Genomic DNA, 24,999 nt, shown 5'->3' with positions numbered 1-24,999 from the left:
ACTTTATGGCTATTGGGTAGTTACCGCCTACCAGGTTCGGTAGTTCTCATGCTGAGGCATTGCCTTGAAAACGGCCATAGTCATGCTATTATGGAACGATGAGATGGTCGGGACTACCATTATTCCATACATTGACGTCTGTGGAATGACGGAAACAATGTACAGTTTCTTTTTTTATGTTATTAAATAAAAGAACAGTTATGTGTCTGGTGGAAATGGTGCACCAGCCAAGACCTGGTACAAGATAAAAATACAATTAGGTACGGTGTAATTAAAGACTGCCATCCTACTACCAGCACCACACTTCCACATTGTATACTGTATCTATCTATGTTTTGTTAAAAACGTAAAATTTTGCGTATTTTAGAAACAGGTTAAATAACACTATAGAAATAGACACAATCTTTGTAACCTCATGAACTTGATCACTATTGCTTTTTATGTATTGTAAGGTGTGTATTATGATGTTTGTACACTGTTATGTGAATATTAATAAAGGTTGAAAAAATGCAAGCCAACTTGGTTACCCGGGGCTTACCTTAAATACAGCATTATATCTAAATCGACAGCTATTGACTGGAATAGGTTTCCATTGTATCGTCTTGGCCCGGGGTCGGGGAAAAATTCTGGTACCATAGACATCGTAATCTTCATGGAATACAAATGGTTCCATTTGCAAGGGAGACGTCACCGTGAATATGTATAAAGCTTTTGTGTGAACTTCATTAGTACTGTTGGGAGGATACCGATGGAACTGGCATCTATAGAAATGTTGATGACATTTTCATCGATTAAGAATAGGCATCTACGCACATAATGCACTGTACAAATTGCAAAAAACTCAAAGAAATCAGGTTATAATATTTTTGAAAGCAACCGATGCCTTTTATTGTTCAACTCTTCATATATTCGTTGGTATTTACCACATTTGTGACTGTATCATCTCTAATCTGATAACCTCTATAGCATACTGTAAATTATGATCCACTGACACCAGAATGGACCCTTAAATCGCTTCGATAAATGTGGTGGGCTATTTGTCGTGCTAGATGTTTAGCTACACTGAATCATGGGGCCTTCATTTTTATGTCCCATCTTAGAGGACGTCCCCAATAGTAGCTAGGTACAAGTTCCCACCTGAGTCGAATGGAAAAAAATGTGTAGAGTACCTTTCTATTGGCGCAATACTAGAGCATCTCAAGGATCCAAATTCAAACTCCAAGCCTTTAGATGCCACGCCACAAAGCCCAATGACAGGATGTCCTTAGCATCTAAGCGTTGTGTTTTTCATAATGTCATGTTGTGACTTTACTTTACTTAACTTTATTCAGTTTCCAACGTGCACGTGGTCAATACAAAGTGGGCACGTATGCAGCTAGCCTGATAGGTGGGACCACATACATAAATATACAATATAAATATACATTTGTTGTGACGATAATGTTGCATTTTTTCTTCCACAGCTGTCTTCAGCAACAAATTCATGTCAGTCACCGTGCATGGAATGGTCGGAGACACAGTCACCTTCCCCGCTAGCTACGACAGCGACAAGGACATCATAGTTCTAACATGGAACAAACTAGACCAAGACATAGAGGGCAGAAGAGTTCCTGTCTACATATACACTCCCGTGAGTCGGACTTCTCTCGCTCTGGGGCCGTTAAAGGGCCGAGCAGAGCTGCATCCGAACGGATCTCTCACCATCAGGAAAATTAACGAGGCTGACGAGGGGCATTACGTCATGACCGTGCTGATCGATACGATTGGTCAGGAGGAACAATACGTTTTCCTGGATATAGTAGGTAGGTCGTCTCGTCTTCATTTGACCAATCAATGCAATTTATGAGTTTTGTTCTGAAAAAAAAAATATATATATAATGCAATAGAGGTACATGTATATATGAAAAAGGATTTGGGTTATTTTCATTGAAGACAGCATTTAGACAATATTCTAAACAATACGTTTTTCTGGACATAGTAGGTAGGTAGTCTCGTCGTTATTTGGCAAAAAATATCAATGCAATTTGTGAGTGTTGTTCTGCATAAAATATATACAATGCAATAGAAATATGTATGTTAATTTTAAAATGGATTGAGGATATTTTAATTGCAGACAGCATTTAGATAATATTCTAAACAGTACGTTTTGCTAGGTATAGTAGGTAGGTAGTCTCGTCTGAGGTTAAAATGTATATTAAGCTGATGACTGAAAAGACAACAAAATTCCCAAACGTACAATTTTTTCTTCTAAATCCATTGAAGCGATCCGTCAAATATCAGATCACAGCGAGCTAGCCTTCCTAGTGGAATGGTATTGTTAATGTCACTGTGAGCCTTTTAGTTATCTATGTTTTGTTTTAGGACCAGTTTTAACGAACTTATTTGGATGTTTGGATGCGCCTCAGTCTATCACGTATTCGTTTCTGCACTCGCATTTAACTTTCTCATCTTACTCTCAATACTGCTGCTCGAGCAATCCGGTTTTGTACTGAACAGTCAGGTCTCCGAAGAATCGGAGAAAGGGGGAGGTGTGCAATTCGATACACCACTACCAATCAGAGGCCAATACACTGTGGAATTGCAACATACCGTTTGAGATAGAGGCATGGATTTTGACTAGAAATTTTCATTATGTGCAACCTTGAGGTCAAAGGCTTTTATGAAATAATCAATGACTTTTATGCTGTGATTTCGTTTGAGTTTGTCAAAGTGCAGACGTGGTAAAAGTTTCATCTCAATGAAATATTACTTTATCTATAGACGTCAAACGTAACAAAAAGTTAAATCTTAAAAATCATAACAATTTTCATAAGTCTGAATTGCGTTAACAGCTCGACACATGCTAGGCCCCTTTCCCACTAGACGGCGATCGCGCTGCGCTCTCACCACGATCTAAATAGGATATGTGTAGCCTGTTACTTCATACTGGGTATATCATACAAAACGTAAAAGTGTGACTGAAAAGACAACAAAACACAGAAAGTGTAAAATGATTCGTTCTTTCCTAAAACTCGGTTAGGGTATACGTCAAATTTTAGGTCGTATAGAGAACGCCGTCCTAGTGGAAAGGGGGTATTATCAAAGAGGTAGCGCAGGCAATTGCTATTGCTCATGAGTTGATATAGCTCATAATTGCCAGCGCTATTTGCCGAAAGAAAACTAAATCTGACAATCGCAACACGTACGTCAAAACAGTTTTCTGGTTGATTTTACTGCTCAGAACAAAACTGTTATTATTTCATCTGCAAAGTAGAGATAACGGGTAGGACTTTTCGTATAATTACGTGAAATTTTTAGCATAGGGTATTTAGTATAAAGCGGTCTACGATAAGCTTCTAAAAGATGGGCACATTAATATACAAAGGGCATGCTTGAATAATGGTAAGTGTACAAAAGTAAAGAAAAAGTAGATAAATATACTTAATGCATTTGATATACTCATTTGTGGGAGCAAAATATATATTGTTAGATGCTAATTGAGGTATTGTTTCTTAAAATCGATTGCAATTCCTTTATCTAAGCTTTATCATTGCATTGGATTTTATTTTTCTTGCGTTTAACCTCACCACTATGCCACTCTAAGTCGAATTTTTGGAACTTTAGTTTTCAGTTCTCTAAGATTTATTATTAACAACATGGCTGTACCACTCCTTGGTCCATTTCAAAGTGATATAATGAGTCTGATGTTTCTGTTGGGCATTAGTTTATCTAAGTGGAGTCTGTATTGTACCTTTTTCTCTGCTAGGATTTCCGCATTGACTATCAAGATAAGATTTATTTCCTGCTTCTATAGCTATGTCACACTTCGATCAATTTCGTTCTTTAATGTGTCTAAGGTGTTATGTTTTTTCTTGAGTTCTTAAAAAAACTAAGATTACGTTGTCACTAAGGTTTACCGCTGTGACTATACCTAAGACAGTCTATGTCTATTTCTAAAGTGATAAGATCCCCACGGCAGTCTGTTCATGTACTGTACTATATGTATAGGCTTGCTTTTGTATTCTTTTTTGGAGGGGTTTCTTTTTCACATTTTATTCACAGGTGATAAATTTAAAGTAAAAAACATATTCAAAGATAATCACCTAATAACTATAGAACATACGGCTAAAACCAATCATTATAGAATATTTACACTTATATGTCTAGCATTTCCTTACCATTTTACACACTAGTCTACCTTTACTCAGTCATCTAGGCAAATGCAATACTATGTACTCTTGTAGGCTTTTGTATTCTGCCATAGTATTCCCCGTGTTATATGTCGAGGCTTTTGTATTCTGCTATAGTATTCCCTGTGCTTTATGTCTGGGCTTTTACCTTACAGTCCTATGTATTCCCAACGTATTCCCTCAGTCCTCTACATGCACTTCACACCTCTTAGAGCTGAGCTCTTGGTAGGATCACTGTCGAGCCGTGGCCGTACGGAATCGTTCCCGACAGGCAGGCCAGACAAGTCAATTCCGATACAAAAACCATGAGCTACCGTAGGCCATGCATGCATACTTGCAAGACGAAACCGTTTCCTTCGGGGCTGGATATTCACCATAAATTAATGAGTGGATGCCTTTATCTTCTCCTGAACACTCACCGATGAGGTCCTACCACCTGCTCACTCAAATGGTAAAAAGGCTGCAACGGTCTGTAAAGGATATGCGCGGCCCGAAGGAGGCCTTGTTTTATGACTGTATCTAAGGTGAAAATAGATCCCTGTGCAGCAAGATGCTTTGTGTGGAAACATGTCAAAGGTGAACGCACATGAGACATAAAAAACACTTAAAGAAAATTGTTATGGAAACCGTCGACGGAGTCTGAACATGTCTTAAGTAAGACAAGATATGTTTAAAGAAAAAGGCCTTCAACCTTGACATATCACTCACACTGCATCAACATGCGCATGGGCACTTAGAAATCTCGAACCGCCTTATTATCAGTCTATCTATAAAAGTCCAGTTCCATACCGTATCCTTACCGACTTTAGATACAACTGACCCATAATGTGAAACAAGCTCACATCATATAAAAGTCTTCCAGCAGGTACTGTATAATTGGACTGTTAGAGTTTTAGACAATATTTGATATTTTACACTGTATCCTATGACTGCATTTAACGTTTCAGATTCACAAGTATGGATTTGCTATATCTATGTGTTAATGTGCGGATCACATCACCAGCTGCCTGTGACCAACATGTATTGTACTGTTTATAATCACAATTTGAATAAAGTTAAGGTCAAAGCATTTTGATTGCTACAGGAGCTACATGGACAGAAGAAAATTCAGCTTGATTAGAAAAATTGTAAATAAATGCTATGAACTGTGAATAACTGTAAGTACTTGTATGTTAAAAAAGTTAAAGTTACCCGTGCATCTATGCAGATGCTTAGGGTGGCGCTCATCTCCACTTCAATGTCCTTGGGCCACATATTTGTGCAAGTCACTGCAGCAGGGGGCTGGTCCGCTCGTAGTGATGTGTGTTTAACTTCCATACCATTCCTCATTAGTGCTGAGTGCTAAGCAGAGAAAGCAGCATGTACCATTTTTAAAGTCTTGGGTATGACTCGGCCCGGGATCGAACTCACAAACTACCGAATGCAAGGCAAACACTCTACCCACTCGGCCATTGCACTTGTATGTGCTATGTTCGTATTTTACATGCCATATGTTTAGAAATATTAGCTGAGTACAGTTTGTAAAGTTTGTATGTCAGATAAGCTAATGGACTATTAAAGTATCCAGGTGGTCCGATGCTGTGTACTGACATGTTAAGGTCTCCCCTCGCAGTTCCGCCCAAAGTGGATATCGGACTGGTGAGTCCAAAGCTGGTACCGATCAACAGCACCCTGGTGCTCAACTGTTCCGTGGACAAAACTAACTCAAAAGTTAAAGCGGTTTTCTGGATGAAGGATAACGAACTGCTCTCCAAGGATACCACCCGCGTGGACTATGATGGGCCCAATTCGTACAAATCTTCGATCCTGTTGGAAAAACTGACGAGAAAGGACTCCGGGAACTACTCGTGCGTAGCAGAGCACATCAGAAGTGTCGTGTTGGACAGTGTACAAGTGGAAGTCACGTGTAAGTTGCACTTTTCTTTCTACCTTAGTGAAACGGTAGCCTGAGTACCATCCTCCGTAGTGACCGCTTGCTCCGTGGTTAGCAAGCAAAAGTACTTAGCCAGTGGCCACCACGGAGGATGGTACTCAGGCTATTGAAACGGAGGTTATGTAATCGCTTGGTGTTTGTGTTTGTCTCGTTGAATCGTGGATAAGTGCTACATTGAGTTGATTGGTCCCAACTCGTACAAAGATGTTCACAGTTTTGCTTGGGGCGTGGCACGTCCACACTAAAGGTGAACTCTCACCGCACTTGGGTCACCGGTGCGGCACTGCGGGGTTCCTTCACTGCGGCACTGTTTTGTTATTTTGGACGGTGTTTAATAATTTAGATATTGTGTAATACGTAAAAGTTTGACTTAGAACACAACAAAATACATAAAAACGGAATAAAATTAGTTTTATAAAATTATCTCGTTGAGTCATCTGCAAATCCCTGGTGCCCCTAGTGCAGTAAGACTCCACCTCCACAAGACGTTGGTTCAATAGTGATAGAAATTTCCATTTTGAATATCAGATTTAGGAAGTGGTAGTTTAGAGTTGGTAGAACTACTAATGATGAATCAATATTAACAGGAGGCTAAATTAAAAGACACGGGAAGCATTGTTTATTACTGTCTTCCCGTTTTTTAGTTGTTTTTGCTAATTTCATATAACCTTGTAGCGTAGGATTTGTATTTAGTCTTGTTTGCTTATGATAAACACTAGAAGAACGCAACGTGCACTATATATCTTTATCTCTTTATATCACTATATTATCTGTGATAATAAACACAAGTTGATAAATAAAGTGTACGTGTATATGGGCCTGTTACGTCGTTTGCTATGAACAAAGATATACTAAGGCCAGGAATACACTTTTTTGCGTAGTGGTGGGGAAAAAAACTTTCAGACGCGTCGGTAAAAATAATCGGTTAAAGTTTCTTCTTTTACAATTTCTTTTACAAAACTTTGACAAGATAAATCCGGCAATTGAAGACCGGTCAAAAATAAACTGTTCTAACATCAACCACCATGACTTTGTGATAGACTCTCGGGAGGCTATCGTGGCATTTACTGTCTTAACTCCGACCATTACAGTAAAGTTTGGAACGGGTAGTCGTACATTTTACTTTAGGTTGTCTTGAAAGATTATAAAAGATGTTTACTATTTCAAAATATTCTTCTTGGCGCTTTGTAATTTTCTGCATGAGTAATACCACCATTCGTCCAAAGTAATCCGAGATAGAAGAGAGGCTATTAATTTCCATCAGTTCTGGCGCATTACTCAACAACGAGACCCTGGTGATTTATCAAACTGTTCAGATTCTGATACCGGAGAATGTGCATGCTAATCTATCATAATTAGCAACATTTCTAAACGTTACAACAGCATTGCCTCTCCCGTAAAAATACATGATTTACCTAAGTTATGTTGACGCTAAGCTTATTTAATCTTATTTAGATTAACACTACGATTAGATAATTACCAGTGCTAAATCAGTTGACTGATGTCTTATTTGTTTACACAGGAAATAGAGCATTATTACAAACACTTAGAGCTTCGATTCCGCAATAAGATTTGAATATTAAGCTTTGCCAATGCTAGATGAATACATACAATATACATTTCTATTTGAAAATATTATCAATCCCACGATGAAGAACCCAAACCTATTTATATTGAGATGTATTAGATATTCCCGTTAGTTATTCTGTGTATTATTCAGTAAGTACAATCTTAAAATTCAAGTGTATCGCCAATATTTAGTTTATTCAGTAAGTGGAAACTTAAAATTCATTTGCATCAAGAATCTTTAGCTTATAGTCGTCCATGCGAAAGTCCTTACAGTATTTGTTGTTTCAATAAAGCTTCATATCACTAGCTACAGTCCTTTTCACCCCAAATGCCCTAATGACAGTTCGGTACTGTGTATTTGAAGATCAATACGACCGTGAATGTCACGCAAGAGGGCATGTTGTCGAGAGTTGATTGGCAAACGCTGACTTGACCCGACCTTTATGGCAGGGGTCATCTCCAATAGCTATTACAACCCCGATGTGACAGGATCAAAATCAACATATAATAAAGCGTAGGTGGTGGCGTGTTGGGGATACTCAAATTTAATACAGAGGACCTTTTATATTTTTGTTCACTGATAAATAGATAGACTGTGTTATAGTTTACATAATTTGCTATGAACGAATTAAAATAATTGCGGTTACTCCAATTTTAGTAGATCCACACTTACATTATGGCCTCTGAGTTGACATCTTATTCATTTATCTATTCAAATAGTCGTCTATTATGTCGATACTTCCAAAACCTAATCAATCGCAATAAATGAATGAAGGAAAATAGATAAAATCTAATAATCATATAAAATCTAGTGGTGTAAACGTACAGTGATGGCATATGCAATGTGACAACTCTTGTCATATGCAAAATGAATAAACGTAGACAATATATAATCGTTGTCACAATGGTGGTATATCGAATTAAGAGTCTTTTTTACACAACCAATGCTTTCTTCTCATCGACTTTATTCAGGGACATACCAATCTGCTGGAACTATTCACGGATGATGGCATATCTATTGCCAGTTCCTCTATAAACTCGTCCTAGATATTTCACCCTAAGACAATTGTTTTCAAGATTAAGGCATCCTGAGCACCCCCCCTCCAGGGATTTGACAGGTAGTATTTATTTCCATCTAAAGAGACAGTTGCCCTCGCGCTGTTAACCGCAGAAATAATGGGTTATGGCCCCATTTCAAGTGGCGGTTATTTCTCAGCTTGGTTAAATTGCCTTATTTGGACCCCTAGGGGACAGTTAGGGGTTAAGTGATTTGGCACTAACTGGTCTCCTAATGGCTGGGAGTAACGCCTGGAAAGAGCTGCAGTTTCAGTAGTACGGATACTGTTAGTGCATATGTCATATGAGGAAAAAGAAACCATTTTAATGGTTTAAAAGGCTTAAACTAAAATGAAAGATGGCTTTTCTAACTTTCCTTCCTGGTTCTATACCGGGGAGTTTTTTTAAAGGAGGATCTAGATATTCTCTCTAGCTAGTCACCTCTTCTAAAGGTGAAATCACACCGCAATTGCATGAAGCTTGCGTCACTGCGGGGTTTGTTCACTGCGTCACTATTTTGTTATTTTCTACGTTTTTATGAGTTAGATATTGCGTAATACGTAAAAGTATGACATAGAAGACGACAAAACATAAAAAACTAAGCAAACTCGTTCCTTATCTCTGAAATTCGTTGAGTATCTTTCGAACCCCGCAGTGCGCAAACTTGACGGAAGTGCAGTGAGAGTCCACCTTAAAGGTCTACTACGTAGTTTTTTGCGCTCAAATTTGAAATATTCTAGAACTAAGAAATTTCAGATTTACTACCACTTTTTGACAGTTTTTGACACTTTTGTGTCATTTTTCACGTTTGCAACGTAAAGGATTAGCCTACAAAACATTCTGCTCTAGGCCCACTGTAACCTGTTGACCTCCCTAGCTAGACCAAGTTGGTTAGACCCTCCTGTATGTAAAACAGCTTGCCACCGGTAGGTCCCCCGGGGTGGGGTAATCAGTTAGCAGACTGCAGATAAAGAACACAATGGAGATCTTCTTCTTTGGAAACACCCATATCTAATCATTCTAAAATAGCATATAATCACGAACTTATTAGTCTATTTTGTAGGGTATCAACAAGCTGAGGTCATATTCCCTTCAAAACTGCAAGAAACCTTGTACAGAAAACTAACCTACTGTACTCAAAGGAAACTGTCAACTGGCCCCCCACTGGGAGGCCAGGCTGATAAGGAACACCAGCCAGGCAGTGACCAGGCCTGAACCCATCTGTTTGTTGGAAAATCACAATTTTTATACATGCTTATTTGGTGCAATGATGTCGCAGCGTCTCTCCCTAAATATTGGTATGCAATGCTATAGGGTTGATTGAACTAACAATGTAAAGAAAAAGTAGGAAAAGCTACTTTTTGTTTTGTTCAAATATTACGTAGTAGACCTTTAACTCACTTATGGCCCATGACAACACTGGTCGTAAGGGCTCCACGACAGACGACGGCTGTGATCTTCACCATATCGTTCTGCCCTCTGCCTTCCTGATGAGCTGTTCGGTACTTAGGCCAGTTCACACCTTTATGTTGTCGGGCCACGTCTTCCTTGGCCTACCTCGTTTCCTCCCGGATACATCCTGCTACTGTGCCTTGTAGGTCTTAGCTTAGGTCTTGTATGGTCTTAGCGAGGGAGTTGTGTCGGCATATGAGGCCGAACCAGTTCAGCTTTCTAACACGGAATCCATTTACATCCCCCAAATACAGTTCCAACGAGGTTTTCCTTCTCCGACTAGGAGTCAGGGCTTCCCAACTAATAGAAACCAGGGGCTCGACTCTTAGACTCCAGTTCAGCTACAGAGACATCTCAAAGGTCATAATAATAATCTTATACATTTATCGCCGTTGTATTATTTATGTCAGAGAAAGATCAAAGCTAAGTACGCACACATTTTCTACTTTCAAACTTGAATCGTTGAAAAACCTATTTACGTAAATCAATAAAGCAGTCGATAGATTTGGCCAGTCTGATGCCCTTAGGAACTTTGCAATCTAGCTGTCCTCATCAAAACTATTCTTTCTTCCTTTGTACACGAGGGGGGGGGGGTGGCTTCCGCAAAAAAACAAGTGAATGAGAGCTCAATATGCCTAAATTCGATTGTCAAGTTGACTGAAAAGCAACTGTGATGCAATCATAGAACCCACATATAAGAGAAAAGTAGACATTTAATCTTCATCTGTTGCCACAAAAATCGAGAATCTAAAGCTTAGCTGTTTGTGTTTACCTATGACCAATGCTAGTATTTGAGTAGTCTCTTGTTACGATAGCGCCCAACACTGCCCGTTCCCACATGCATGTCTCCTATGTTTCTATCCTGTACATGTACTTGTCAATTAGCTTTGCCTTGTACATAAACTTTCTTATACACAAGGGCATTGGTAAGGAGCCTCCCCTCTCTTTTACCCTCAAGGACTTATAAGCCATTATCTGTACATATTAAACGAGAAGGATTTTCCTAAGAATGGGCATGCCTTGCTCAGTCTCTACATCTTCCCCCTCTGTGATGCGTGAGCAATCTATCCCGAGCTAGGGGTCGAGTATTTTAATGGAGGGCAGATGATGGCTTGATTCTATCACGATATGCCATAAATCAGGGGTGATGGTAGTTGACCATTACAACATCGCTGCCGTCCCCGAAGAGCATAGCTTTATAATCTCAGAAGCCTCCTCTCACAGACGCTGTCAGGCAGAAGAACATGAGATACTCTGGGGTGATAGGAGGGTCATAGGTTTCAATTTCACGTATCTATAGAGTCTGGCTAATCTGTATGCGTATTGCATCGTTGTATCAGTGCCATAATGGGGTGATGCATTCGGGGGTTAGTTTGGAAATCAATATTGAATTGCTTTATCACATATAGAAAGCAAGAAAGAAAGTTTATTTGTAAGTTCTTGTCCGAGGGCTAATTGCAACATGGAACATACAGAATATAAACAGCTGAACAAATAAATAAATAAATAAAATAAATAATACATACTAAATATACAGAAAATAAAAGACTTTGCTATAGATAACAATGTTTGCATAGTAATATTTGAAAACTAATGTATTAGACAATCAAGAACATTGAGCAACGTATTACATTTGATTTAAAACCATTTTCGTAAGATTTCATGAAGAAATCTATTGAAATCACGTAAATCTCTTTGCTTTTAATTCACTCAAGGTTTTTGCTCTATGGGGCAGTGCTAAAGAATCAGCGCCTTAAGCTCATTGGCCACACAGTTATACAAGCACTACGTTATCATTGATGTGAGTTAAACTAGTACCTTAATCTTTCACATATATGCGAAAAGTTCTAATCTAAGAATCAGAATAGCATCTACCTTTTCAAAAGTCTTCGGTTTGACCCGACTGGGGTTCAAACACTGGATGCAAAAGTGGGCACCCTACCCATTAGGCTATTGATCAATACACTGAACCCAACCATCTACGTTCTCTATAATTGGAAGACAGTGCATCATTTACCATTGAAATACAAGTCCCTCCTACATAAAGAGACTTAGTCTAGTAGAAGGTATCTGTAACGACGTACATAACTTTAGTCTATAAACTAGATTCCAGACGCAGTTTTGGTCACGACATTTCCCAAATCGACCATTCTTAAGCATGTGACCTTATCCCGACTCATCCTGGTACATGTATCTATCGCGTGACTTTAGAGTGCGCTCTCGGGGCTGTAAATATCGTATAATGTTTAGATCATATCTCTTTTTATGACGACTATCGCCTTCGGTCATGAGATGAGCAAATGATACAGTCTTCATTCTGTGCTCACAAGTAATCTTACCATGTACGAAGGAACATTTATTTGCAATCCCATGCCCTCATTCCATTTTCATGTACATAGTAGAATCATGGGAGACATATATACATTTGGCAACAGACAGTTGACATTGTCGTAACAAATGAAAAATACTAGTGTTGGATTTATCATTACCAGTTAGACTTTGCTTACTTCTTGCAAGTACAGTAGATGAAGAACAAAAAAAAATCTCACTTTTTGTGAATTTTTTGATTCCGTAATTTTAAGAGAAAATTGTTTTGTATTTTTTGTTCGTCTGTTTGAATGTGGTAAAATAATAAATATGGGCTAGGTGTTGGTGACTTCTTTAAATACTGCGGCTATTTTAGGATGACTTATTGCAATATACAATTGTAATGAGAACGTAACACACGCACACATTAATACATGTCTATATGGTGTCTTTCTCTCTTTGTAATTCATAATTGTAAATATACGATTGCTACTCTAGCTTAAATTATATTATATAATTTCAACTTTAAGTTAGAAAAGAAATATAAGTTTAGACATGCTTTGTCTGCCCAACGATGATTGAGTGCACAGACTAGGTAAATATGCTTGGTACACTACACATATTGTTCCTTTGTCATATAAACTACATTCGGTAACGAAATTGCATTCTCCCTCTATTCTATTCTATTCAGATTTCGAATGCAATATCTACTAATAGTTCCTATATATATAATGTACTGCCCTGAGGCCGTCTATTAAACCTTTTGCGAATAAATTATTCGCTAGATTAAGAAAGATGGTGTTTTTATGGGAATAAACGAAGTTTTGCGAATTTGTATTCACTTTAGATCAGATTGCCTTGCAGTACACGATTCTTCAAACAGTAATGCCTGTATGGACATCTGTGCATATGCTCAAGTTTTCAAAATTATTTCCTCACATCCAACACTTGATTATTAGATTACTTCTAGGCTACTTGCCTTTATAAATTTTTGAAAGTAAAACGACATTATACCGCCCTGAATAACGGCACTTCTAAGTGGGTGACGGTCTTATTACGATAATCTGTACTCTTTAGGGTAGTGACATTTACTGTAGTCAACTATGGAGACGTAATGCTGGAAACCCCGAAGGTAATATCATCACTTGAATAGATCCAAAGATAGACCAAAGTGTTGGTTATTCACTGGAGTAAACAAAGAAGGAGTGTATTACGGAGTAGATCTGACGCTGTGAAGCAGAAACTAAAGGTGCACTCTCACTTCAAATGCGTCAAGCTTGTGTCACTACGGGGTTCGTTCACTGCGCCATTGTCAAGTAAACGTCAATTTATTTTGACTTCTGATAAAACAAAAATCATTGATATACAAAGACTTTCTAAGTTAAGAGCTAACAATATTATCATAAATGTCAATCTTTGCCTCTGTGTGTTCTAGTGTGGCCAATACGTGCTGCAACTTCTAGTAGTCTTTGCATATTAATAAAAAATTGTAATAACATTATGACTTGAATTCTTATCAAAGTTATTTTGAATAGAGGTATAATGCTTGTTGCTTTTTGAAAGAACTGATCTAACGAGAAAACGAATATATTTGCAAGTAGAGAATTGTTTCATTGTTCGCTTGTTAAAAAAGTGGATTATTTTTGTGCTAGATATGTCCCAAGACACTGCCGTTTTTTGAACTCATATTTTAAAGGTGCACAGCATCCCGTGTAATTATCTGATAAGTAGTTTTCGTCAAATTTGCCGTACTTAAATGATGCCAATTTATATGATAAGCACAATTGGCGCCCGGTAAGCATCCGATCATCATCCTCAAGAGTAAAAACGCTCAGCGGCAGACGTCACAACACTAATTTCCATTTAGAACGCGTCATTACCGCACCGTGCTGAAATATTTCTTACTGAAATTACGGGCTGGCTCAAAGCTGTTCGTTAGCCTTATAGTTACTGTAGAAGTTACTGGAAGTCAAAGTGTAGTTTTAGCCTGAAGCTTTGTTTGAAGTTAGTTATTACAAAATGATATCAAAACCTTTATCCGGTTCATTTGGGCAACACCTCATTTAGCTGTTTTATTAGGGCCGTCTTCTCCTTCATTTCCTCTTTTCTCTTCTTTTTTTCTTCTCTTCTCTTCTTAGTTTAGGGATTGACTGCACTTCTCTTTGCCATATGGTAGCGGAACACACAACAAAGATGTGGTCCGTGACTCTGTCTGTACCCAATCCTTACTTTTAATGACAGGAATTGTTTTTTTATCCGAACTCTTTGGTCCAGTATGTGCATCTACGAGGGCGGTTCAAAAAGTAATGCCACTGGTTTTATATAAGGCTCGTGTTTTCATCGAATGAGCTGAAATTTGGCACAAAGGTACAAAAATATATCCTCTTGAGATTGACATATCTCAATTTGTTGTTAAAATTTTTGTGAGTGACTGACATGAGTTCAAGATGACCACACCCCTGTTATCCCGTCGGAAGAAATTAGAGGGTTAATTAACGTGCAATTGATAATGTCTCTAAATCACTTGTAGCTATTGTAAGAAACTGAAATTGCACATGTATCAAGTTGCACTTCTCTGTAAGCCACATGCCTATTTTAATTTTGTAAATACAATCATTTATTATTTTTTCGTTCCTGGTGTGAAGTATGGTCGTCAGGGTCGTAATTAGCGGTGGATTAGGGGTGAGCTGCTTAAAGTGTCCATAACCAACTTTTTTTATTAACTGAGAAAAATCAAACTTAAGACACTTATTGATCTTGAAACAGTTAATAATTGTGCCAAGTTTCGCATCTTTTGGCTAATGGAAAAACAATCTACAAAAACCTTTATTCAACAAATCACGTATTTGGCTATTAATCAAAATGTCTGTAATATAGCAACTCGTTCCATTCTAGTGGCTGTAAAAGATGAACCATTGAAAGTTCAAACATGAAATTTGGCATGTAATCTATAGAGACATTTGTTATTATACAGGTGACATTTCAGTTTCCTACAATAGTCTTAAAAAGGTAAGATCTAGAGGAACGGATCTCCTGACAAGCTTTTAAGGGTTTGGTCATCTTAAAATCATCTCAGTTGCTCATAAAAATCTGAACCGCAAAGTGAGATATCTCAATCTCAAGAGGATATAGCCTTGTACATTATTGCCAAATTTCAACTCATTCGATGAAAACATGAGTTTGTTATTAAACCAGTGGCATTACTTTTTGAACTGCCCTCGTATTATCCTCGCTATATGGGAGCGTAAGCTGAAATTTAGACAACTTGAAGATAAATGTTTTCGAGGCTATGTTATAAGTAGTGGTAGTACAAGTACCAGTACCAGTACTAGCAGTAACTACTTTAACTAGCAGCAGCAACAGCAGTAGCAGTAACTGTAGTAGTAGTGGTGGTAGTAATAATGTGATAATAATTTTATAGTCGTATGTGTCTTGTATCCACTTGTCCTGTATACAGTATAATATTGCTCCGTTCCTATGGCTAGTGGGATATCATTGTCTTTGCGTTTTTATTTTCAGCTTGATAAATCAAATGAAATAAAAGCATAACATTTTCATAACCAACCGACGAACACATAATCGACCAACACATAAGTATTTGTTGTAGCGTCAAACTTGCACCGAGGTACCTAGCTGATACGGCAATGTTGTTTTCTAGTGTGGTTGGTTGCTAAATATCCATATGAATAGTTGACTCACTTTCCATAAATTGTTACTAATGTCTACTTACCTTGTGTTTTGTAAAGCATACTTTGTCTTTTAAACGTCATAGGTATTCTCAGGGCGTGTTTTGAACACAAGGACTCATTAAGGTAGCAAAGCGAGGTCTCTACAAGCATCTAAGACTGTAGCTCCATTTACTGCTGCAAGCAGGGTGGCTCTCAATAAGTTCAGTCTTGCTGCAGGAAGTAGTCCATCTCCTTTTTAAAGTAAATGGCTGCCTGTCGATGGTCGGCCGAAGGCTTTTAACATCAGGAAGCTCAATCAAAGATGCTCTTTACGTGTTCTGCATTGGGTTTGGCTTCAAGTTCAATAGTAGACTTCATTTCCGGCTGCAAAAACAGTACCGATGATTGCCTTCAAAGACTAGTTTATACCGTGTCTAAATAATTAATCTTATCCATTTACTAGCAATTGAGTAACTACACATAAAAATCTAAAAGTTAGTCCAACATTCTAACATATGTTTGACTTTACATAATGGTACGCATAGTTGTAATTAAATATCTTGCTAGCGGGTCAATTGACCAAACGCTATATAGCTTTTATATTAAAAGCCGGCGATTCATATTTAATGGTTTTCTGAAAAGAGTTGAGAATCTACACAAATGGAGTTATTGCCAATGCTTTCTTTGAGAGTGCAGCATATGTTGCATGAGGGGACCCCCATATAGCAGCACAAGAAATGCCTGCTTCAAAACCTTAAAGTCCAAAAAAATATCATAATTTGGAAATAATAGTCATTGTAAGGAGTTCAAAATCTGGATAATGTGCACTGTTAAGTCGTCTAAGCATGGTTCAATGGTTTTAGCTTTAGCAGTCACTTCTAGGTAGAATCAGAACTAGAATTGAACAAAATTTATTTACAAGTTCTCATTACATCAAAATGTCACACTCACAATTGAGCCATTGCAATAACTATTTCTTAGGTTTAGATCAGGAATACAATATCAGCATTATTTGATGTTCAAAGTCACAGCACTACAAGGGTTGACCCTTGTAGTGCTAGGCCCAACATATGTTGGGAAGCATATGTTGTACTGTTTTCATTATGCAAATTTTTTGTTACTTTCCTAAATCTGGGACTATTTGAAATAACCCTATACATTATACATGATCACAAATCTGAAGGTCTCTACTTTTGAAAATGTAGCATAGTGAAAACAGTGCCCCTACTCTCCAAAGGGTCTACAACGCCCAGAATTGGGAAAATATATAGTAAAAATTTGCCAGCAACACAAGGGTTAAAAATGAACTTCTCAACAATGTCCTCTTTTAGAGTTTGGCCCTGGTCTCCTCATCATCAGTCACTGCCTTCAGGCCATTGCAGATTTAATGGAGTGTAGTCTACACCAGCCGCACCGCTCAAGTCTATCGTTTAGCGTTAATTTCTTCGCCTATCAAACTGCATGCCTTATGAGCTGACCCATTTTGAACGGACTACAAAAGGAGCTCTTTGCCCAGCGTATGTACGTGGTTTATACCTGGATCAAAGGTATTAGCGTAGAGGCAAATGTAGAATAATGCCTGCTTACTCAGAAAACGATGTAAGAGGTGGCAGTGCTATTTTCTGAAAAGATTCACAAAACTAACATTTGTAACGTTTTAAAAGTTTCGGGGAAGTAAGGTGTCATTTGGATTGATACTAAATGCAACACTTCCAAGTCTGAGTATAGATGGATAGATAGTATAGAAAATAAAAAGATAGGTAGATAGATATAAAAAGAAAGATAGATAGACATACAGATAGGGATGGATTGATAAATAGACACTTAAGACATGGAGTTATAGAAATAGATCGATGTATACAGAGAGATGCATACATATCTATAGACATGTAGAGGAGTAAATAGATATTAATAGTTATATCTAGATAAAATAAATTTTCATTTATTAAGTAATAAAACCATATGTTGACATACTTTTCGTAAGCATATATCATTGTGGATCGTTAACTTCTTCTTTTTTGACATTACTGTGCTTACATCAACTACGTGCAAATACATTTTATGCTGATGATATGTAAGACAGCATACGACGCTTTTGTTTGAAAATGACGTCATGACAGACACAATTTGAATCAGATGATGATGTAATAACTTGTTGATTTACATTAAAAGCAAACTTTAAAACTGTTACATTAAACAACAGCTATTTGTTGAAATTTCAGATATGACATTATCAAGTTATTCTATTCTGAAATAGTAAGAAGTTGAATAAAATCTGAAAAAAACTTGCAACGTTCAAAATCTCTATGAGTAGTAATTATTAACTCTTAATGGACATCAGATAAATAAATGTTATTGACATGGTTCTGATACATACCATTGTGTACATATTCGACAACTGTCAGATGCCTCGCTTTTTAAACCTCAGAGCCTTGCTCATTGATCACCCATTTCAAAAGCTGATGATAAAATTATGATGTATCAATTATCAGACAAAATTATGCATTAGTGCTAGAAAGATGGATCGCATTTTTGTAGCTTCACGCATTTGTTATTAAACATTTATTTATTAGTCTTTGCGGAAAGTGGACTATAATTGTGTACATGCATTGGAAAGCAAGGCTCATGGTAAGTTTCCGTGCATAAAATTATTTATGCACGTAATAAAACCTTTAATGTCATACATTGGCTTCGATAACATTCGATACGGGTGTTCCGGACCTGAAGTCAACTTTGTTACAACTAGGGCTTCAATAGAATCAATCGAACGCTCTTTGGGTGCGCATGTCGATCGCTCAGGTAGATGTCGAAACTCAAGAACTGGGTTCGAATATTGGAATTGATGTTACATTTTTTTGCTTGAGTACACAAAATTTTCTCAACTTCAGGTGTATTTCATATTTAAATGTGTGTTTTATAGGGTCGGTCCAAGCGAAAATATGCGGCGCATGAACCAAGCGGTGCTCTCCCCCCATACAAGTGTCGTGTGTTGTTATTGTGTGCGCATATTGGGGAGGGGGGTAACTAGTGTGATGTAGAAACAAAATTTTCTCTACTTCAGGTGCATTTCATATTCAAAAGTGTGTTTTATACGGTTGGTCCAAGCCTTGGGCACGGTCACCCGTAGTATCAGCCTTCGGTCGGTCTGATACTTCGGATAATACGGAGTGAATGGAGTGGTATTCTACATAAGCATACCAACTGTTACTACATTTCTCATCTCCCTTGACGTATCCGGATACTGACCTTTAATAACCAAATAACTAGGACGTAAATGGTGGGTTATTAACAGTTTATTGACCCCAGGAAACACAGTAATCTCCTTATATTAGAAAATCGATAATACAAACGAAGCTGTCGCAGACAATTTCCACACCCGACACCCCCTTAATGTGGAGAATAACTACATGACAAAATGTAGACAGTTCTTCTTGGTAAGCACAGCGATAGCGACGAACTTATTATGCATTTGTAGGGAATAAATCACCACCTGTATATACAGTTTAGCGCAGGTAAACGTTGATGTGCGTTGATATTTCTAATGTCCCTATACCGAATATGCACAGTATAAGTAAATAAAACTAATCAATGGCACTATGGCATCTATACAGGTGTGACAGCGATCTCGCCCCCCCTGTGATCTCGCCCCCCCCGGGGGGCGAGATCACTAGCGTTTTCGCCCCCCTTTAGCGTTTTCGCCCCCCCCCCCCCGCCCAAAGCAGCTGGTTACTACATATTACAGGTGCGCTACCTGGCACTATACTGCACCTGGGGAGTAATGTATATGGTGTGTTACCTGGTACCTATATGGCACCTTATTACCGTACCGTAAGATGTCATACCTCGAAAGTCGATACTATATTGTTCGGTGCAAACATTACATTGAAATGAAAAAGACAATTTTTGCAGCTGAGGTGGCATAAAAACAGTGCTACTGCGAACATATAAATCAACACTGTCTATGGTACGGAATACGTCAGCTATATGTTTTCAATTTGTCACAGTGTTTTCTTTCTTGTGCTGGAAACATTTCCAAAGCACTAACAAAAACACACGTGAATAATAGTTTCTCATTATAAACACTATCTACGCGCAAGTTGATATAGTTGTTGCTAAATGCTACACAAACACTGGTAAAGTACCAGTCTTAAGAAACACGGGTAAATGCATCAGTTCCTAAATACTAGAAAAAACAGTCATGTTGGAGGTGAAGATATCCCTTGGCCAGGTGCATATACCAAAATGTGCGTTATTCTAATTAATACCTAATATTTGCATAATCAATAAAGACATTACATAGTTATTTTGTGGTCACTTCATGGTAGAGACTTCATATTGGAGATATATAGGTTGCTTGAGGACAGGTGAATACAATGAAATACATCTTATGTCAAGACTCAGGTATATGCAATAATTGGAATACAAGGGACCCAACCCTCGTTGTCTGAAACAAGTTCAACTATCTTATTACCATGTAATTACGTTAATATTGATACTATGAATGGAGTTATGTATCAAACTTGTGTACTTATATCATTCTGAAACTGCATTTTGTGATTTATACCAATCAACTTCTAAATGTCATGTAAACCGTTTTTTTTTGGGGGGGGGGCGAAATCGCTAAAGGGGGGCGAGGTAGGGGGGCGAGATCACTAGCCGGGGAGGGCGAGATCGCTAGTGATTTCGCCCCGGGGGGGCGAGATTGCTAGTGATTTCGCCCCCGGGGGGGCGAGATCACGGGGGGGGCGAGATCGCTGTCACACCGGTACCATTATACCGGTAAGTGTGTCAGAAGTCATTCTTAATGCTGTAAGTTGCTTTATTTTGACGTAGATATAATTTCAGCCAAAGGGTGAAATAAGGGTGTTGTGGTTGATTGAAAAAAACAACTGCAAAACGTTGTGACAGTCGTAGTTATCGCTGTAAATTACACATTTAGTGGTCTTTGAATTTGGAAGTGTAAAGCATTTGCTACTGACAATATGTGATTGGAACAGGAGAGGTGAACTCTATTTTGAATCATTTAACCCTTAAACTCCCAGAGTTTCAGCCAATAGGGGCTGCACGAGCAACCTCCATGGAGGAGCTCCACAGAGCTGACCTCCATGGAGGTTGCTCGTGCAGCCCTCCAGCTCCACCGAGCGAGCTCTATGCGCTATGAATACAAACACTTGGTTCTCGTCACTTTCATGGAATTTTTAGTATTGAATGGAGGAGCTTCTCTCGTAGAGGACAAACAACCGGACTGAACTAGCAGCTGTACGCAAAACATGGTACACGGGCTATGAATGTAAACATTTGGTTCACCTCACCCAAAACAAATTGGTCTTAGCGATCTATACGGTAACAGAGGGCTGTTAGAGAGGCGCTCTACGGGTTATGAATGTAAACACTTGGTTTACGTCACCATCAACAAATCGGTGTTTAGGGCTCCATACAGAGATACTGTAAACAACAAACACACGGAGCCGATAGCTGTTTGAACAGCTCCACGGGCTATATGAATGTAAACACTTGGTTCACGTCACCATCAACAAATCCGTGTTTAGCGCTCTATACAGAGATATTGTAAACAACAAACATACAGAGCCGATAGCTGTTTAAGCAGCTCCACGGGCTATATGAATGTAAACACTTGGTTCATTTCACCATCAACAAGTCGGTGTTTAGGGCTCCATACAGAGATAATGTAAACAACAAACACACAGAGCCGATAGCTGTTTGAGCAGCTCCACGGGCTATATGAATGTAAACACTTGGTTCACGTCACCATCAACAAATCGGTGTTTAGCGCTCCATACAGAGATACTGTAAACAACAAACACACGGAGCCGTTAGCTGTTTGAGCAGCTCCACGGGCTATATGAATGTAAACACTTGGTTCACGTCACCATCAAAAAATCCGTGTTGAGCGCTCTATACTGAGATATTGAAAACAACTAACACACAGAGCCGATAGCTGTTTGAGCAGCTCCACGGGCTATATGAATGTAAACACTTGGTTCACGTCACCATCAACAAATCGGTGTTTAGGGCTCCATACAGAGATATTGTAAACAACAAACACACAGAGCCGATAGCTGTTTGAGCAGCTCCACGGGCTATATGAATGTAAACACTTGGTTCACGTCACCATCAACAAATCCGTGTTTAGCGCTCTATACAGAGATATTGTAAACAACAAACACACAGAGCCGATAGCTGTTTGAGCAGCTCCACAGGCTATATGAATGTAAACACTTGGTTCACGTCACCATCAACAAGTCGGTGTTTAGGGCTCCATACAGAGATATTGTAAACAACAAACACACAGAGCCGATAGCAGTTTGAGCAGCACCACAGGCTATATGAATGTAAACACTTGGTTCACATCACAATCAACAAATCGGTGTTTAGCGCTCTATACTGAGATATTGTAAACAACAAACACAGAGCCAATAGCTGTTTGAGCAGCTCCACGGGCTATATGAATGTAAACACTTGGTTCACGTCACCATCAACAAATCGGTGTTTAGGACTCCATACAGATATACTGTAAACAACAAACACACGGAGCCAATAGCTGTTTGAGCAGCTCCACGGGCTATATGAATGTAAACACTTGGTTCACGTCACCATCAACAAATCCGTGTTTAGCGCTCTATACTGAGATATTGTAAACAACAAACACAGAGCCGATAGCTGTTTGAGCAGCTCCACGGGCTATATGAATGTAAACTCTTGGTTCACGTCACTATCAACAAATCGGTGTTTAGGGCTCCATACAGAGATACTGTAAACAACAAACACACGGAGCCGATAGCTGTTTGAGCAGCTCCACGGGCTATATGAATGTAAACACTTGGTTCACGTCACCATCAACAAATCCGTGTTTAGCGCTCTATACTGAGATATTGTAAACAACAAACACAGAGCCGATAGCTGTTTGAGCAGCTCCACGGGCTATATGAATGTAAACTCTTGGTTCACGTCACTATCAACAAATCGGTGTTTAGGGCTCCATACAGAGATACTGTAAACAACAAACACACGGAGCCGATAGCTGTTTGAGCAGCTCCACGGGCTATATGAATGTAAACACTTGGTTCACGTCACCATCAACAAATCGGTGTTTAGGGCTCTATACAGAGATATTGTAAACAACAAACACACAGAGCCGATAGCTGTTTGAGCAGCTCCACGGGCTATATAAATGTAAACACTTGGTTCACGTCACCATCAACAAATCGGTGTTTAGGGCTCCATACAGAGACATTGTAAACAACAAACACACAGAGCCGATAGCTGACCAAGCAGCTCCATGGGCTATGAATGTAATCATTTGGTTCACGTCACCCAAAACAAATCGGTCAGAGGTCCGTCCCAGCAGCCCTCTACGGGCTTTGAATGTATTCTTTTGGTTCACGTCACCCGAAACAAATCGGTCAGAGGTCTGTCCAAGCAGCCCTCTACGGGCTTTGAATGTATTCATTTGGTTCACGTCACCCAAAACAAATCGGTCAGAGGTCTGTCCAAGCAGCGCTCTGCGGGCTATGAATGTAAACATTTGGTTCACGTCACCCAAAACAAATCGGTCAGAGGTCTGTCCAAGCAGCACTCCACGGGCTTTGAATGTAAACATTTGGTTCACGTCACCCAAAACAAACCGGTCTGTACAACAAATATACACAGAGCGGAGATCTGAGCCAGCACCTCTACGCACTATGAATATAAATCATGCGGACAAAACAAAACTCCTTATCTCATGTACCTTTAATTGACCCAAGAAACTGAATATTTTTTCTTCATGCGGATTTTGGGTTACAGAATAGTGAGTTGGGAAAAGTAGTCGGAATTTACCGGCTCGCTCCCTTCACATGGGGACCCAACCTCTTCTTTGAAAATAGATGTGACTTGTTTGCCATTGTAAAGAATGCGGAAGCTTCGCACCTTCGTGCTAATAGCTGTTATTGGTTTACTTCAGCCCTGTAACAAGTTTGTGGAAATCTGCTGGTCCACTACCAAAACAAAAGAAACATTTGGTTTCATAAACGATATATTGCGACCTGTTATGAGGAGATTTCCAAACCAGGGTGCCTGTTTTTATAAGAATATAACGGTTTTCATAAGAGTTTTATGGAATATGTATGAATTTATATCTATGTATTTCATACGATTCATTATAAAAAAAACACGGATTTGAACTCAAATGAGTTGCGAAATGCACAAGATATATTTACTATTACTAGAGATCGTATGAATTCCGTGATCTTAATCTCAAAGAAAGTTCTTGTTGTCCAAGAATAACTCAAAACAACCCATTCATTGAATGAAGCGAGCGGTGAAATGTTTGTCCCTCTCGCAAGGAAAGCTGAAAGTTCGCACCTCCTTGCTAATCCGACATCGCCCCAAAGCGCGCCCTTACCACGCCAGAACACTCGCCGGAAGCAGCTGGCTGACTGGCCAGTAACTTTTCAAGCAGACGTTGGTAGAGTAAAGTGTAACTTTTTTCTTGAAGGTCTGACTTTTCCCCGCTGGTCTTACCGGCATATGAGAAGGTTACAATATCGAAGACTCTACCAAGCTGTACATGCCAGCTTGGAGAGTGGGTCCTGTATTCCGGTAGAGTAATACTGTCAAAGTATAGTTTGCACAAACTATCTTTGAGTTTGACTACTACTATTGATTCAAGATTGATCTCAAAGGTTTTAACATTGAAGTTTGTAAGCTCCTTACAATTCAGGCAAAGGGCACCTTTTGTGCTTCTTGGCCTGAGTTTCGTAGCCTCTGCCAGGCTTCGTGGTTTGGTGGTCTAATTGTAGAAATTGGTCAAATAGAGTAAATACTACGCTAGGGGAGTCAGGCG

At 38.9% G+C, this 24,999-nt stretch overlaps 1 protein-coding gene across 2 annotated transcripts in view; it reads left to right on the top strand.

Annotated features, from left to right (window-relative positions):
* LOC118432398 (hemicentin-1-like) overlaps nt 1-24,999 on the top strand; it is a 54,399-nt gene that overhangs the window by 16,276 nt on the left and 13,124 nt on the right. For both annotated transcript variants that reach the window (XM_035843951.1, XM_035843952.1), the window contains 2 exons: nt 1,464-1,802; nt 5,782-6,075. In XM_035843951.1, coding sequence (XP_035699844.1) covers nt 1,464-1,802; nt 5,782-6,075 — 633 coding nt within the window. The remainder of the gene's footprint in view (nt 1-1,463; nt 1,803-5,781; nt 6,076-24,999) is intronic.

Source organism: Branchiostoma floridae, chromosome 15 (genome assembly GCF_000003815.2).
Source record: "Branchiostoma floridae strain S238N-H82 chromosome 15, Bfl_VNyyK, whole genome shotgun sequence".
Classification (NCBI taxonomy): Eukaryota; Metazoa; Chordata; class Leptocardii; order Amphioxiformes; family Branchiostomatidae; genus Branchiostoma; species Branchiostoma floridae.
This window is presented reverse-complemented; position numbering and strand designations above follow the sequence as displayed.